At 48.4% G+C, this 16,197-nt stretch overlaps 1 protein-coding gene across 13 annotated transcripts in view; it reads right to left on the minus strand.

The window, feature by feature from the left end:
- The window catches only part of SLC4A4 (solute carrier family 4 member 4), a 257,343-nt gene that overhangs the window by 27,087 nt on the left and 214,059 nt on the right, over positions 1–16,197 (minus strand). For all 13 annotated transcript variants that reach the window (XM_043545163.1, XM_037896687.2, XM_043545166.1 and 10 more), the window contains 3 exons: positions 14,569–14,757; positions 5,183–5,296; positions 4,327–4,488 (listed from right to left, as the gene is read on the minus strand). In XM_043545163.1, the coding sequence (XP_043401098.1) occupies positions 4,327–4,488; positions 5,183–5,296; positions 14,569–14,757 (465 nt within the window). The remainder of the gene's footprint in view (positions 1–4,326; positions 4,489–5,182; positions 5,297–14,568; positions 14,758–16,197) is intronic.

The following is a 16,197-nucleotide window of genomic DNA, read 5'->3' on the forward strand; positions in this document are numbered from 1 at the left end:
TGCAGTAAATATCAGCTGTCACACTGGGGTCTGCCTGTTGGCATTTCCAGTCAAAAGTGGATATACCCCATTATCTCAGCACCCCGAAGTCTCCGAGGCCTAGGTTCTTAGTATCAGACAGTCAGACCAACATGCTGAGTTCACTCAGGTGTAACAATTATACAAACAAACCTTGTTTTCCATATTGCTTAAAACTATCTATCAATGATTTCCTTGTACGATAACCATGCTATTAAATAGATATTAATAGGGGCTTGTCAAATCTACAGAAACTTTGCCCGTCTTGATAAGGCAAGAGAAACCCTGACCCTTATGCTGTAATAAAAATAAAACTGTCAAAGCAAAATCAGCTCCAGTCTAAGGTTCCAGCTTTAAGGATCCTTTTGCTTGAGAAAAAGGCAGGCTTTAGAAGGAACAAACCCCCCTACACGTGAACCTATCAGCAAGCATAAGGTCAGGTAGGCACGGTGGTACCCTCAACTCTATCCACTGGATTCTAGTTACTGCTCAGTTAATTCACATCATCTTCCCATCTGAAGTGGTTAGACGGGGGATGTCAGTGACAATAATTAGAGCTGTACAAGGGTATTCATACTGAATCTCGGACCTACCCACACTAAGCTGGTGTTCAGGGTTCAAGATGCTCCTCCAGCATGGTGGCAAGAGCATGCACAGCAGGAAAATCTGCACACCCAGCTCTGTCTCACTATCATACATGTTTCTAATGTGCCATAAGAACTTCCCTCAGCTGGCTTCCCTCTCAACAAACCCCAGAACACTCTGACTCCCTATTGTCATCGCCTGGTGGGCCCAGTGCCTCTCTCTGATGGGTCACACCACTCTCTGATCCTGTAAGTACAGGGGGTGACAGAGGCCCACAGGGCAGAGCTAGGGTCCTGTCATCCCTTCAAACTCTAGGATTTACCGAGTTTTGTAGCATAGAGGTCAGGATTTGGCTTGACAACTAACCCCTGCCCTCTACCCATCTCACACACACACACACAGGGCCATGGGAAGAGGAAAAGAGTCCCTTCTTCCAGTGGCTGCTCCCCAAGAAAAGCAGCAGCAACCCAGAAAACTTAGTGTGGTACCTCGAGGACCCTAAGTCATTGCTTAGTTGCCACACACTAGGCAGGGAAGTCCCAGTGGCTAAGGAAGTCTTAGGGGGCAATGTAGCTCTCTGGGCTTAGTGTAACAGCCACTCTGGGGGGGCAGGACTCTTTTTTCCTTTCCCGCTGCCCTGTGGGACAACAGGGTCAGGTTGTTTCTTGACTTCTTCATCACACGACTCTGGGAATTGGGGGGCGGGGGCAGAAGAGAGAGGGGGAAATTATAGCCCAGTCTGGCAGGTCCTTAAGATGCAAGGTGGGGGTGCAGCCCCTCGACATTCCCTGAAGACACACGAAGAAAGCCAGCCACCATCACAAAGCAGCTTCTTCCTCTTAAAGACACAGCAACAGTAAAGAGGGGATGTCCCTGAGCTTCTCTGGGGAGGGAAAGTTGTTAATCAGTGGGGGCCAGAGAGGGCAGAGCTAGTCACGACTTTGATTAGCTTCCAACCCATGAGGGTCCGACCCCTGTGACGCAAGCAGCAGTTTAGAAACACCCTGGCGGACCACACCCTACAGGTTTCACAAATCTCTCATGCAGGGATCAGCATGGTGCTGGCTTCGATTCACTATCTGTATTTCTTGCTGGGAAAAAATAAAAGGAAAGCAGCAGTGCAGCCACGCTGGCAGAAATCCTATCCTCCAAGGTGCCTCTTGATGTCACAGTCGGGAATGCTTCAGAAGGATGAATGGTAGGTATTGGCAACGCTGGTTCAACCATGTTGTAGTCAGCCAACCCTCTGCCCGGGCTCAAGCCGTAGTATCTTTGAGTCTCTTGCCCCCACTCCTGAGCAATCTTATTGTTCCTGGCAGGAGCCCAGCTCACTCCCAGCACCCTTTCAGAGCCCAAATTACAATCCCCTTGTTCCTAGCCCTTGGCTGTGCTTCCCAGTACCCACCACAGGGCACTGGCTGGATGGAGCCCTCCAGAGCCTTCACTCATACCGAGCTTGTAGTGTCTGTCTGCCTCAAAGAGGGGGCTTGAAGGAAAAGATTAGCAACTGCCTCAGGCTGAGCATCCTTGTTACTGGAGCTCGCTAGCAGACCCTGGCAGCTACCCTGTTCCAGGGAAAACAAACCCCCATCTCTGCAGCCACTCAAATCATTTTAAGCCCCACTTCTCCAGATGGAGCAAGTTCTGCAAGTGTGCCTAACTGGCACCGCATGACTGCAGGAAAGCTCATTAGCCTTTCCATCAGAGGGATGGTTTGGGTCCCATCACATGTCTCAAAGGCTAAGTGGACACCATACTTCTATCCTGCATATTCAGATCAAATGAGATAATTAGATAAGGTCATGGAGGATAGATCCATCACTGGCTATTAGTCAAGATAGTGCATGACACAAAACCATACTCCAGGTGTTCCTAAACCTCCAGTTGGCAGAAGCTGGGACTGGACAACAGCGGGTGGATCACTCAAAAGTGTCCTGATCTGTCCATTCTATCTGAAGCATCTGGCACTGGCCACTACCAGAGACAGGATACTGGGCTAGACAGACCACTGGTCTGACCCAGCACGGCCATTCTTATGTTCTTAAGCATTTTATTTTTCTTTCCAGCATACAGGTTCTGGAAAAATCTCACCATTTTAACTGGCTTAGTGGAGAACCAAGGAGCGGCAAGTGAAACAGGAGCAGGAGTAGTACCCCTGCCCCAGCACCTGCTGGTGTGACGCACATATCTGAGTGCCCTTCCTCCCCCTTTTCTTCAAATCACGGAGTCCTGCACCGAGTCCTCAGACTGAAAAATCTTTCCGTGATAAAAGACCTTTTTTGATCCTTCACCGGACAAGGAATTGAAAACTCAGCTGAGACCAGCTCTGTTAGAAATTACTACTATTCCCCCAAGCTCTTGGCTGAGCTCCAAGCCAGTACGGGCTGGGGATTTAAGGACGTTCAGTTCCGGTGGGAGGAAATGCTTTTTACTACTTCTGGCCAACTCACGGACCAGTGCGGATAGATTCTGGAATGAGCTTTGTTTACCCTCCGCCACAGGAACTGTCTACCATAGACATCTAGTACTGCTGAGAGCACTACCGCAGAGAGAGAGGCCAGGTCCAAGCAGTCAGTGCTGCCTTTTGTTAGTTAAAGATGAATTCGGAAAAGTTCTCACCTTATGTATCTGCCCTGTTCACCTGCACCTCACTTGCTGACCAAGGGGACAGCAAACAGCAGGTGGAAACAATGAAGCCATCTCCCCCAAAACTCTGACCACTAAATCCAATGAGAAACACCTTTGCAACAGGGATGGCCAGCTTCCTGTGCTCTGCTGTTGTGCTCTATCTGCAGGACACACCAGTGTCCCCAGCCTAAGTTAAGAAGGGCATCCATGCAGGGAAAACCATTTTTCTTCTCACTGTTTTTCTCCTAAGTCCCCCTCTGTGTTGCTTTGTCATCTTTTCCTTTCGTGCCATGGCAGTGGTGCTGAAAACCAATGAGATAGCACTAAGAGCAGAAGCCACAAGTGAGAATTATTGGAATAACTGAGTCACATATGAAATCTAGTAACCTTTTTTTCCATTACTTGGGAGTTTGTTCAGTTAACAGTCCACTTCCTGCAGGGAGAGAGTCAGAGTATTTCAAGCCTCACTCAGGGCTGTTTGAAGATGTACCGTGTTCATGCTTGGGGAATCAAAGGTGGGTGTAAGCAAAAGTATCTGCTCACAGCATAAGGCTGCTCTAATTTGCAGTGATTAGAGCAGCTCCCTAGGGACCTCTTTGCAAGCCAAGCAGTAGGAGGAGTGCTGTGTGGATAAGCCGTGCAATGACAAGGCCCCTACTCCAATGGCGGGAGGAGTATGTGGCTGACAATGATGATGCCAGCTTTATGCCCTACAAGGATTCCCTGCACTGGGGCCTTTGGTGATGGCCAAGAATCTGGTCCTCGGGGTTTATTCCATCCTCACTCAGAAAGAACGCCTACTGAAGTCAAAAGGAGTTGTGACAGAGTAAAAGCATCAGGATCTGGCCCACCGTCTGTGTCCTTTGCTTTAACAAACGTTCGAGAAATACTATCGCTTTCAAGCTGAAGTGATGACTTTGCTTTCAAATCTGCAATAATAATCTGTGCTAGAACAAAATACAAGCTATTAATAACCACCAGTCATAGCATTTCTAAGGGAGCAGGTGCCCATTACCACCACAGGCTCTCTCTCCGTCTGTCATGCAGAGGACAGGCTCTACTTTGCTGCACTCATGCAAGGTACAAGGCACCCACCTTGAGCTTGTGCTCTTTCCTGTTGACGATGACGGCTGTGATTTGCTGGTCCATGAAGATGAGAATGGTCACCAGCAATGCAGGGATGGCAGCTGCGAGGTACACCCACCAGGGGTTCCCTCCAAAGGGTGGGACGAACCAGCCTCTTTGAGGGCTGGTTGGCTTCAAGAGCAAAGAGGAAAACAGGCATCAGAGTGGAGACATATTAACGAACAACCCCACCCACCCACCCAAAGCACGTTTATCCAGGTGACAAAAGGACCGAAACACTGATATGTCAAGCTGACTAAAGGAAGATTACCGAGGACACTGACAATTTGGGATTAATTATTCCCATATACAAACATCAGCTAAAGTTCAAAACCTGGAAGTGGTTATTAGGGGTCAGATTCTGCCATCCTTGTTCAAGGGGTCCTGCTGGTCCAGATTGTGGAGCTTCTCTCTCACTCGTGAGCACATTCAAGCATTGAAAGCAGTGGAAACTACATGGGCGAGCGAAGGCTCACCAGCGTGAGTAAGCACAATACAATTTGGCCCATTGAAATCATGGAGCAAGGTGCTACTGAGCATGAGCAAGGTTGGCAGGATCCCGCTCTACGTTCAGGATTTGTCATTGCATTTTAGAAAACGTTTCAGCCAATTGACATGGCGTTAATGGGGATGACATAAATTTGCACTTCTAAATAAACTGCTTTCTAACTGGCTCAGCAATACAATTCTTTCTGGATAGCTTATTTTTTTATTATTGCTGGTCTGATGGTTGGTAATTTCACAGAAGGAAGACAGAAACGGCAAAGTGCGACAGAAGCCACAGAGTAAAATAACGGTTGTGTGTTGAGAGATCACTTTTACCTACCTTGAATTCACTTGGCACAATTAGTTTCGGTGTATCCACACCTACTAGGGCATCTATTCCACAGAAAATCAGAATGGACAAGATAATGGCAAAGTCACTGATGAGCTTCCTGGCCTGAAATAGAAGGTGACACCATAACAGTGGCTGGTACCAAGAGCAACCGTTTAAATTCAACGTGATCCTCTTATTCTTGTATTTGGTGGCAATTCAGGGTAAACGTTTCCCTTTCTGCAGGGACAAAAGGGGCACATTGCAGTGGCTGAAGTGATTTTAAAAAATGTGCTTTGATACTTTATTACACAGTCTGAAAGCGTAACGATTAGGCCTAAACGGAAGTACAAAAACAACCCCAAGGAAAAACAACTTCTGTTGCAGAATACTCCCACAAAAATTCTCCCATGCAATTTTACTGATAATCTAATTCTACATCGGCTAACAATCCCCATTATCCAGACCCAGTTTCCTATAGGAATGGTTTTTGAAAAGCTGTGATACAATTCCATCAAGAAAAACGGGCCTCTTATTAAAACAAGAGGCATCTTAAGTAAGATGAGAAGTGACTGGAAGAAGAGGTGGTGGGAGGAGATTTTGATCACAGATCTCTGAATAGCTCTCCAAATGAGATGCAAGATAGTTACTGAGATGAATAAGGGTGTCTGCGGCTGTAATAAGATTTTTAGTGGTACACTGTTGGGATTGTTTGTCAGCTGTCAGGGTTATTTGTCAGCTGTCAATATTAGATGCAAGACAGGGGCTGGGATGAATAAGGATGTTTGAGGATCTTTGGATGGTATGTCTCTAGTGCTGTTTGTCAGTTTGTAAACAATGGTAAACTGCAGAAAGCCAATCATTTAAAGAAGGAAAAGTGCAACACTGTATACGTTCTGCATACCTGAATGAAATAAAGGAGCTGTGTCATCTTTAATGCAACATCTTAACTCCTGGTTCATGCTACCTGCCTTGTGTTGTATGGATCAATGCACAGCCCAAGCCTCAGAGTTAAAATTTAAGAACACAATCCTACTTGAGGAACCTAACTGTTATGGCTCATGTGCATGGATTGCTGGGTAAAGAATAACCCTCCAGCAGAGAAAAAATGGATTTTCCGAGACAGACTCAGTTTACACCTGCAGCCACCCCCATCAGGGCTTCAATTAACCAGCCGCAGGTTTTGTCTAGACATTTGTCCGTCAGCATCTTCAGTTGCTGAGCAAGTTCTGTTACTTCAATGACCCCACAGTCCTATGGGCATTTTGTAAAGGTGCCAGTAAGCAGGCTGACAAGCCCATGTGTGCTGCAGGATAGACCACAATAATTTAAAGTGCAGCTGTAGGCCCCAATTCAGGAAAGCACCTAAGCACTTGCTTAACTTTAAGCAGAGAAAAATTGAGTAGGGATGCTTTCCTGAATTGGGGTCGTAAGGATTAAAAAAAATCATCATCACAGGGTTTCATTTCTACTGTGTCTCAATAATTTTCTGTATCAAGCATGCTCTGTCTACAAGTGAAGGAAGGTGTCAGGGAAGAAAGGAGAGAGAGGAAATTCTCTCATTCTTGAGTGCAACAGTGTTACAAATACCATTACCAGAGCATGTTAAAACCACCTTCAGGAAAAGGCAGTTACCTTTTCCGTAATTGGTGTTCTTCGAGATGTGTTGCTCATGTCTATTCCACAATAGGTGTGCGTGCTCACCACGTGCACCAGTGCCAGAAGTTTTTCCCCTAGCAGTACCCATAGGGGGGAGTGCCCCCCGCGACCCCCGGAGTGGCGCCTGCCTGGCGCTGTATAAGGGAAGCTGCACGGTGCCCCCCACCCTCAGTTCCTTCTTGCCAGACAACTCCGACAGAGGGGAAGGAGGGCAGGATGTGGAATAGACATGAGCAACACATCTCAAAGAACACCAGTTATGGAAAAGGTAACTGTCTTTTCTTCTTCGAGTGATTGCTCATGTGTATTCCACAATAGGTGATTCCAAGCTTTATCTATTGGAGGTTGGAGGATTTCACAAGTTCCCAGGATGGAGGACAGCCCTGCTGAACCCGGCATCATCCCTGGTTTGGGAGACGATCACATAATGCGAGGTGAACGTGTGAACCGCAGACCACGTGGCAGCCCTACAAATGTCCTGGATGGGGACGTGGGCCAGGAAGGCAGTCGAAGAGGCCTGCGCCCGAGTCGAGTGCACCTTCACAATCGGTGGCGGGGGAACCCCCGCCAGCTCCTAACAGGTGCGGATGCACTAAGTGATCCAGTTGGAGAGACGCTGAGTGGAGATCGACTGACCCCTCATGCACTCAGCCGAGGTGACAAACAGTTGCAAAGACTTCCTGAACGGCTTTGTCCGCTCAAGGTAGAAAGCCAGAGTCCTTCGCACGTCGAGCGTGTGGAGGCGGGTTCCTCACTGGATGCTTGGGGCAGAGGACCAGCAGGAAAATGTCCTGACCCATGTGATAAGTGGAGACCACCTTCGGGAGGAATGCAGGGTGTGGGAGGAGCTGAACCTTGTCCTTATGAAAAACCATGTACGGGGGCTCGGAGGTCAGGGCCCTGAGCTCCAAGACCCGCCTGCCCGATGTGATAGTGACCAGGAAGGCCACCTTCCACGAGAGGTGGGACCAGGAGTATGTGGCTAGCGGCTCAAATGGGGGCCCTGTGAGACGGGAAACCACCAGGTTCAGGTCCCACTGCGGGACCGGGCGCCTAGCATATGGGAAAAGACTCCCCTTGAGGAACCGGCCAGTCATACCATGGGAGAACGCCGTGTGCTCCTGCACCGGCGGATGGAAGGCCGATATGGCCGCCAGTTGCACCTTGACAGATGAGGGCGCCAGGCCCTGGGCTCTAAGGTGGAGGAGGTAGTCCAGAATAAGCTGGATCGGGGTAGTCACCGAGGAGACACCCCGTTCAGCTGCCCATCTGGAGAACCAGGACCATTTTGCCAAGTAGGCACGGCATGTGGAGGGCCGTCTGCTTTCCAGGAGGACACGCTGGACCCCTTCTGAGCACGTCCTTTCCTCTCTACCTAACTATTGAGCAGCCATGCCGTGAGGTGGAGAGCTGCTAGGTTGGGGTGGAGAAGGTGGTCCCCGGTCCTGGGAGAACAGGTCCACGCGGAGTGGCAACGGCCGCAGCGGAGCAATCGCCAGGCCCGTGAGGGTCCCGCACCAATGCTGCCTGGGCCACTCTGGGGCAATGAGGAGGACCTGCGCCTTGTCTGTCTTTATTTTCTCCAGGACCCTGCTGATCAGTGGGAACAGGGGGGAAGGCATAGAGAAACTGGCCTGACCAGGACAGGAGGAAGACATTGGAGATAGCGCCCTGTCCCAGTCCCCCCCGGAGCAGAACCAGGGACAGCGCCGGTTCTGCCGAGTTGCAAACAGGTCCACCTGGGGAGTTCCAGACCTGCGGAAGAGCTGGTGAGCCACTTCTGGGTGAAGACACCACTCATGTTGGGAGGAGAAGTCCCTGCTCAAGCGATCCGCCCGCACATTCCAGGCGCCCGGCAGATGGAAGGCCCTCAGGCAGATGTCGTGGGCTATACAGAAATCCCACAGCCTGAGGTCTTCACAGCAGAGGACAGAGTCCTGCCTTGCCTGTTGATATAGAACATCGAGGCCGTGTTGTCTTTGAGGACCCTGACCATCTTGCCCTGCAGGTGCGAGCAGAAGGCCATGCACGCCAGGCATACCGCCCTGAGTTCCTTGACGTTTATGTGTAGGTTCAGATCCTGCATCGACCACAGACCTTGGGTCTGAACATTCCCCACATAAGCCCCCCAACCCAGGACCAACGCATCGGACACCAGCTCCTGCGATGGGGTCCTGTCCCAGAACGGGACCCCTTGGAGCATGTTGCTTGGGGTGGACCACCACCGCAGTGAGGCTATCACCGAGTCGGGCACGGTGAGGACCTTGTCTATCCTGTCCCTGGCCTGGGAGAACTTCAAGGCCAGCCAGAGCTGGAGGGGCCTCATTCGGAGTCTGGCGTGGCAGACCACGCATGTGCACGCCGACATGTGACCCAAGAGCCGGAGGCACGCTCTGGCCGTAGTCACCGGGAACCTTGTAACTGTGTTGATGAGCCCTTTCAGGGTCTTGAACCTGTCCAGTGGAAGGGAGGCTGTGGCAGACGAAGCATCCAGGAGCGCCCCAATAAACTCTATGTGTTGGACCGGGACTAACGTGGGCTTGGCGTCGTTTACCAACAGGTCCAGGGTGGCACATGTGGACAGTAGAAGCATCACGTGATCCCTCACCTGCGACTGGGAGCTGCCCTTGATCAGCCAATCGTCCAGATAAGGAAAGATCTGGACCCCCCGGTGCCTGAGGGAAGCCGCTACCACCAACATTCGTTTTGTAAATACCCGGGGGGCAATGGATAGGCCAAACGGGAGGACCGTAAACAGGTAGTGATTCTGCCCCACCAGGAAACGGAGGAAGCATGTGTGCCCCTCGAATATGTGAATGTGGAAGTATGCGTCCTGCAGATCAAGGGCAGCGTACCAGTCCCCGTGGTCCAGGGAGGGGATGATGGAGGCCAGTGAGACCATGTGGAACTTGAGCTTCACCATGAACTGGTGTAGATCCCGCATGTCCGGGATGGGCCTGAGTCCCCCTTTGGCCTTCGGGATACGGAAATAGCAGGAGTAGAACCCTTTGCCTTTGAACTCCCCAGGCATCATTTCCACTGCTCCTAGACTCAGGAGCCGCTCCACTTCCTGCTCGAGCAGGGCTTCACGTGAGGGGTCCCCCAAGATGGACAAGGGCGGGGGCAAAGTAAACTGGAGGGCGTAGCCCTGGGTGATGGTGTTGAGGACCCATCGGTCCGAGGTCAGCCGCGACCACTCCGGGAGGAAAGCACACAACCGATTGTAGAAGGGAAGCCCTACTGAGAGGGGATCCCTGGGGAGAACTGGCAGGGAACTCCTGAGCGTCCCGTCAAAACTGCCTTTTCCCCGCCTGTTTGCCCTTGGAGGACCCAGGCTGCGGGGCTGGCCGCAACTGCCTCTGAGGGCACCTTTTATAGTCCCTCGACTTTTTATAGGTGGCCTCGTACTTCGGCTCGGTGGCTTGAGCGGGAGCCTGCTGTGGCTTAAACTTAGATTTGGCCGGAGAAGGGACATAGAGACCCAGAGTCCGGAGGGTCGTGCGGGAGCCCTTCATGCCATGCAGCTTTGTATCCGTTTGTTCCGCAAACAGAGCTTTGCCATCAAATGGGAGATCCTGCATGGCAGCCTGGGCTTCACTGGACAGCCCGGACAGCAGGAGCCACGATGCCCTTCTCATGGACACCACCAAGGCCATGGACCGTGCTGCCGTGTCCACTGCATCCGAAGCCGCTTGCAGCCTCTGTACCCTCCTCCACCAGCGCCTTGAACTCTTTCTTATTGTGCTCCTGGAGGGAGTCCTCAAACTTGGGCAGGGAACTCCACAAATTGAATTTCTACCTGCCCAGGAGTGCCTGGTGGTTTGCCACCAGCAACTGAAAACTCGGGGAAGAATAAAGCTTTCTCCCAAAAGAGTCCAACCTTCGCGAATCTTTATTTTTCGGGGTAGGGGCTGGTTGGCCCTGCCGCTCCCTATGGCTGACCGACTTGACCACTAGGTGCCAGGTGGGTGTAGAGGTACTCGTGCCCCGTGGCGGTTACAAAGTTGGAATGTTATAGCTAAAAATAGTTGGAATGTTATAGCTAAAACTGACTGCCGACTATGATTCTTTCTGTATTCACAATAAATGTGACATTTTGTCTTATCCCCTTTAATAAGATCCTGCTGGTTTTTATTTTATTGGTATAACAATATGGGTTTCTCCCAAACAGCGTAAACAGTATGCGGGCAGGTCACTCCTTGGCATAAAGCAGCTACAAGTGCCGCACGACTTAAAACCCGGGGCGCGGGGCATGCCCCGGCCCGGGCACTCTACCTGAACAGCTAACTAACTACAGGTACTAACACTGAACGAACAAGCAGTTCTGGGACGAGCTACAGCAAAGCTGAAGCAGAGCAGTTCCGATGCACCTTCACTGGCGGCAAGAAGTAACCGAGGATGGGGGGAGCACGCAGCTCCCCTTATACTGCGCCATGGAGCGCCACTCCAGGGGTTGCTGGGGCGCTCCCCCCTCCAGGTACTGCTAGGAGAAAAACTTCTGGCACTGGTGCATGTGGTGAGCACGCACACCTATTGTGGAATACACATAAGCAATCACTCGAAGAAGAACCGATCTTGGAAACAGGATGAACTAAAATGTTTCGGCTGACTTGCTACCAACCAGCATGGATGGGCCCTATCTTTGTTTGCGTGCCTGTGCAAGAAAGGTGTGTGTGTGTAAAAGATACATCCTGTTCACACTGTCTTGTACAACCATATTACATTAAATGGGTTTCAAGATCACTCCCAGTATTGCCAACGAGCGTTCAAAAATTATGAGTCAGGTCTCTCCAAAATAATGAAATTTTAAACAAATAAATATTGGGCTCTTTTTATTTGTCTCCTGATGTTTGATGGTTTTTTTAGCATTCATGTTTTCAAGCTTTTCATTGCTACCATCAGGGTTAGAAACGTACTCCCCCCCAATTAAAGCTGAGTTTCTCCTGTGATCATGTGTCTCAAGATAAAAATAAAGATATTTAGCAACACTGATTCCCGAAACAATTTTTTAACATAGCCTATTTGGCAAGGCAGATTGGGCCTTTAATATGAAACTATAAAAGCAAGGAAAAAAAAAAATCAAGATTTCACATCAGCAATGGAAACAGTCACCAAGGGACTCATATGGGGAGGTCAGAGAGAGGAACTCAAAAGAAAGGAGCAGAAAACTATTTCAATGTGGGTGTGGTGCCATGTACGGAAATGAAGAGTTTTTAAAATCATATCCTGATGTTTCTTTTTTATGGTGTTAAAGTAATAAATGAACCACAAAACTGAAGTGAAAAGCAACTGGGGGCAGATCCTCAACCTGTGTCAACTGTTGTAACTTCACTGAAGTCAACGTAGCTGCGACAGTTTTCAGTAGCTGAGGGTCTGACCCTTGAAATTTAACTAGCCAGATCGCATTGGGCTTTTATATGCTATTGTGTCAACTTTTCAGAGTTCTTCCTCCCAGGCTCCCCAGCTTCACATGGTTACAGATAAACTGAACTACATTCCTGCCACGGTGGAATTTGTTTTCTTTTCATTAAAAATAATAAAAGTTCCATTTCAGTGCTGCAGGAGCATAAACATCACTGTACTATAAATCCTATTGCAGTCAGAATGCCACAGGGGGGTTCTCTGAGAAAGAGAAAAAGTTTTGTTATGTACAGAAACCTGAAACTAGTGCCCTTGTTTTCGCTCGGATGAAATTAGGGTTGGATCTTGGGGACGGGGAACGCTGTTGTCCAAAATATTGCAAACTGGGTTCTCTAAGAGGGAAGGAGTAGCACTTTTTTCACCACCTCTCTCACCTTTGACAGCTGTCATTGTGACACTAGCTGGGCAAACAGAACAAGCAGCTTTTGCTGACCCACCAGGGCTATGTATCAGTTGGCTAAGAGTCTGTTGTTGGGAGAGAGGTGCTAAAAGGTGTGTTACTGAAACACCTCTATTCAGAGATCAAATATCTCCCTCTTTGCTTTCAGCATGAAGAGCAAGAGTCCCAATCTGCACTAAAAATTACTATATCTATTTGTGCATGGCTCGAGAAATCCACCTCATGTAGGAGGAGAAGAAATCTTTAGCTCAAAGACTGCAGAGCTCTGGGCACGTGCAGTCAACTTCTGCAGAAGCAATGCTTCCTTTTTAAAATCGAAATTCAGTCCCTTGCCCTTTATGGTCACTAAGGAAACCTCCCAAATACAAATTGACAATAACTGAAGTAGTGCTGTTTTCCTAGGACAGCTGAGACAGCCCCAGTGCTGCTGCCGCTACTGTCAGAGGCCACCACTGCAAGAAGCAGGATGCCTTCTGGGAGCTGTCACACCTCCCTTGAAACAGCAAAGTGGCTGAAGACCAGCTGGGAATGGAGATTGAACTAGTCTCTCATCCCAAGTGAGTCCTTAGATACACAGAAAAACCTAAACTGACTGTTCTAGGTAGAGAGAGACAAGGTGGGCGAGATACAGCTTTTAATCACCAACTTCTGTTGATTAGACAGAAGCACATTTGCACGGTGAGGAAGCTTGATGTCTCTCCTGTACCTGCCCATGCTGTGCCTGATCTACAGAGAGAGGACTTTAGTATCTAGGCTGTTAAGATGTAAAATATGGCCAAGAGCAAACATTGCTATGAGAACATTCACTTTTTCATTCATGATCGCTCATCTCTTTGCATATCGGTTGTTGTATTGTTTCTTCCTGTCTTATTCTCTAAGGGGCAGATTCTGCCATCTTTACACTGAGTAATATCTTACTCCTCAAATCATAGCACTGATTTAACTAGAATTATTCAGGAAGTAAAGGTAGCAGAATCTGGTAAAAGCAGCCTAATCCAAAGCCTGTTTAAGTCAATGAAAAGATTCCCACTAACCAAGGCTGTTCTTAGATGAGACTCTAAAAGAGTCAATAGAATTTATGCTGTTAAATGCATACCATAAAATATACAGGAAATGCATCATGGCTGAGGTAACATTACTACTAAGACCATAACTTTTTAGTATTCTGACTTCTGAGCATTTAAAATTTGCAACCTTAATATTATGAGGTGTCAGTTTTCATATTCTAGACAGGTTTATTTCTAGGGCATTAGGAGACACTGGACTACTTTTACTCTGTAAAGATAACTTCTTTTTGTACAGACAAGAAGTTGCTTACTTATGTTTTTGCTGCACCTGTGTGTCACTCGATAAAGTGACTTCTGTTTATACGTTCAGGCATACCACACAGAAGACTGTTTATCACCAGGTATCCAGTCTTGCAATGGGAGCAGGACTCAGCTTTACTATCAGGACACTGAAAATGACCTTTGGCTACTACTGGCAGCCCAGTTTTCTGTATAAACTAAGGGCTCTGCATTGGTGAATTCTTAACCCTGGAAGCAAAAGCTCTGATGAGATTTGTACTAATCAATTGCATCACTGCACCCCTCAGCTTGGAATTCTTGTCTGTGTAAGAGTTATTGTCACTACAGGCTCCAGCCAGTTTTCAATTCTTCCGCCGTCTCACTTGTGCCCTCCAGAAACGTTCGGAAGTTTAGAGCTGAAAAATAAGCAATTCCGTGACTTGCCTAAATTCAATACTATTGGTTTTACTTCAACAGATAGGATCTGGTGTCAGCGCGTGCATCCCCACGTAGTGGTGTTTGTCCTTCGGCGCTGTATCTATTGCAAAAGAAGGGGTTGCAAACAAGAGTACATTGTATGTGCTCTTGTTTGAATAAGGCAATTCCCCCAGGTGATAAACAGAGATACTTACAGTGGTTGGGAAATAACGGCTGGTTTTGAATTTCTTCAGAGCCATGGAGCAGGTGTAGGTGCCAAAGAAGAGGATAAAAGACATGAGGGTGATGTCAGGGACGTAGTTGCAGCTGTTGCCCACAAGGTAGCCTCCATATTTCCAGCACTCCTTCTTTGTCAGAGATGGCCAGGCGATCGTGTTATTGTACTAAAGAGCAAAGAAAATATCCCATGAAGCTGTGCTCTGGTATAAAGAACAGGAGGACTTGTGGCACCTTAGAGACTAACAAATTTATTTGAGCGTAAGTTTTCGTGAGCTACAGCTCATAACTCTGCTCATCATTAAAATAGCAGCTGGAGCAGAGAGCCCAGAGCTACAATGCTATGGTCTGAGGATGAAAGTTTCTGCAGTGGTGTGGCTGTTTGCTAAGTGAATGTGAACTGGGCGGCAAAGCGGGTGCATGCGCACAAACAAAAGGCAAAGCTTGATTCCCCCTCAGATTCTGGAATTTAAAATGTAGGTCAGTGATACCTACCCACAATACAAACCTCTTCAGTGAGAACATTGTTTCATCCCTGTCCCCTCCACTGGATATGGAGAACTGCCTCTGTCTCCACTGGCAGGGCCTCCCCAACCTGCCAATCATTGTCTAGCTTCCCTGTGGCTTGCCTGATCAAGTTGGAAACCAGATGCAGAGTTCTGATGTGCAAGTGGAGCAGCTTGCCCGAGACTCAAACTTGACACTCAGATTTCATTTTTTCTAGTTCACTCCCTGCCCACACCACCTAATCAAAACCCATTCCTATCCGAGAAGGCACAACACGCTGGCCTTCTAGCAGAAGAGACCCCATGCGCCTCCTCAAAAGTGGGCCCCAAGACTGCCTGATGTCATTTGACAGCAGGAGGCTTCCACTCCAGAGCCAGCTCTGGCAGTAGCAGCTCAGACCCCTCTGGAACGGAGTTATGAGCATCACCTCCACAAAGTTCTACCCAGACCACTAAAATATGAGAAGTACGGTGAGCTACTGATGCAAAGTCTGATTAATTCTGGGTAACAAGTAGCCCTCCTGGTGAACCAACACACTGGCCTTCACACATTCCTGGTTTTATGTTGAGAACAAAGCTCTAATTCAGTTCTGGGGTCCCTCTATATAGTTCATAGAAGCCCTCAGTTTAGCAGCGCGTGCAGAGCACAAAATGGCCAGAGAATACCAGACTCCACCGCAAAATGCACATCTCGGTAATCACATTAAATTGCAAGGGACAGAACTGCAAAACAATTCCCTTATCAGACTTCGTATTGGGCATCGTCAGGCAATCTGAGCCTTGTATTTCTTATGACTCCTTTTCACACTGCTGCATTTAGAACTGTTCAGAAAACTGTAGCTGCCAACGATAAAACTGCAGCCTCCTTTGAGAAAAGGGGATGTATGATTTCACCAATTTTGATTTAATTACCATTGAAAAATTGAACAAAAAAATAAGTTTGCCTAAATCTGGCCAAAAAAAAAAAAAAAAAAAAATCTATGTAATTCTTCCCAAGTGGAGTTACCCAACACCTGACAGAAAAGTGTTCCTCCTATATCTATCTATCATACACACCCTGACGTTCAGCTCTGTTCTCTATTGTACCCTACATAAAGACCC

Source organism: Chelonia mydas, chromosome 4 (assembly GCF_015237465.2).
Source record: "Chelonia mydas isolate rCheMyd1 chromosome 4, rCheMyd1.pri.v2, whole genome shotgun sequence".
NCBI lineage: Eukaryota > Metazoa > Chordata > Testudines > Cheloniidae > Chelonia > Chelonia mydas.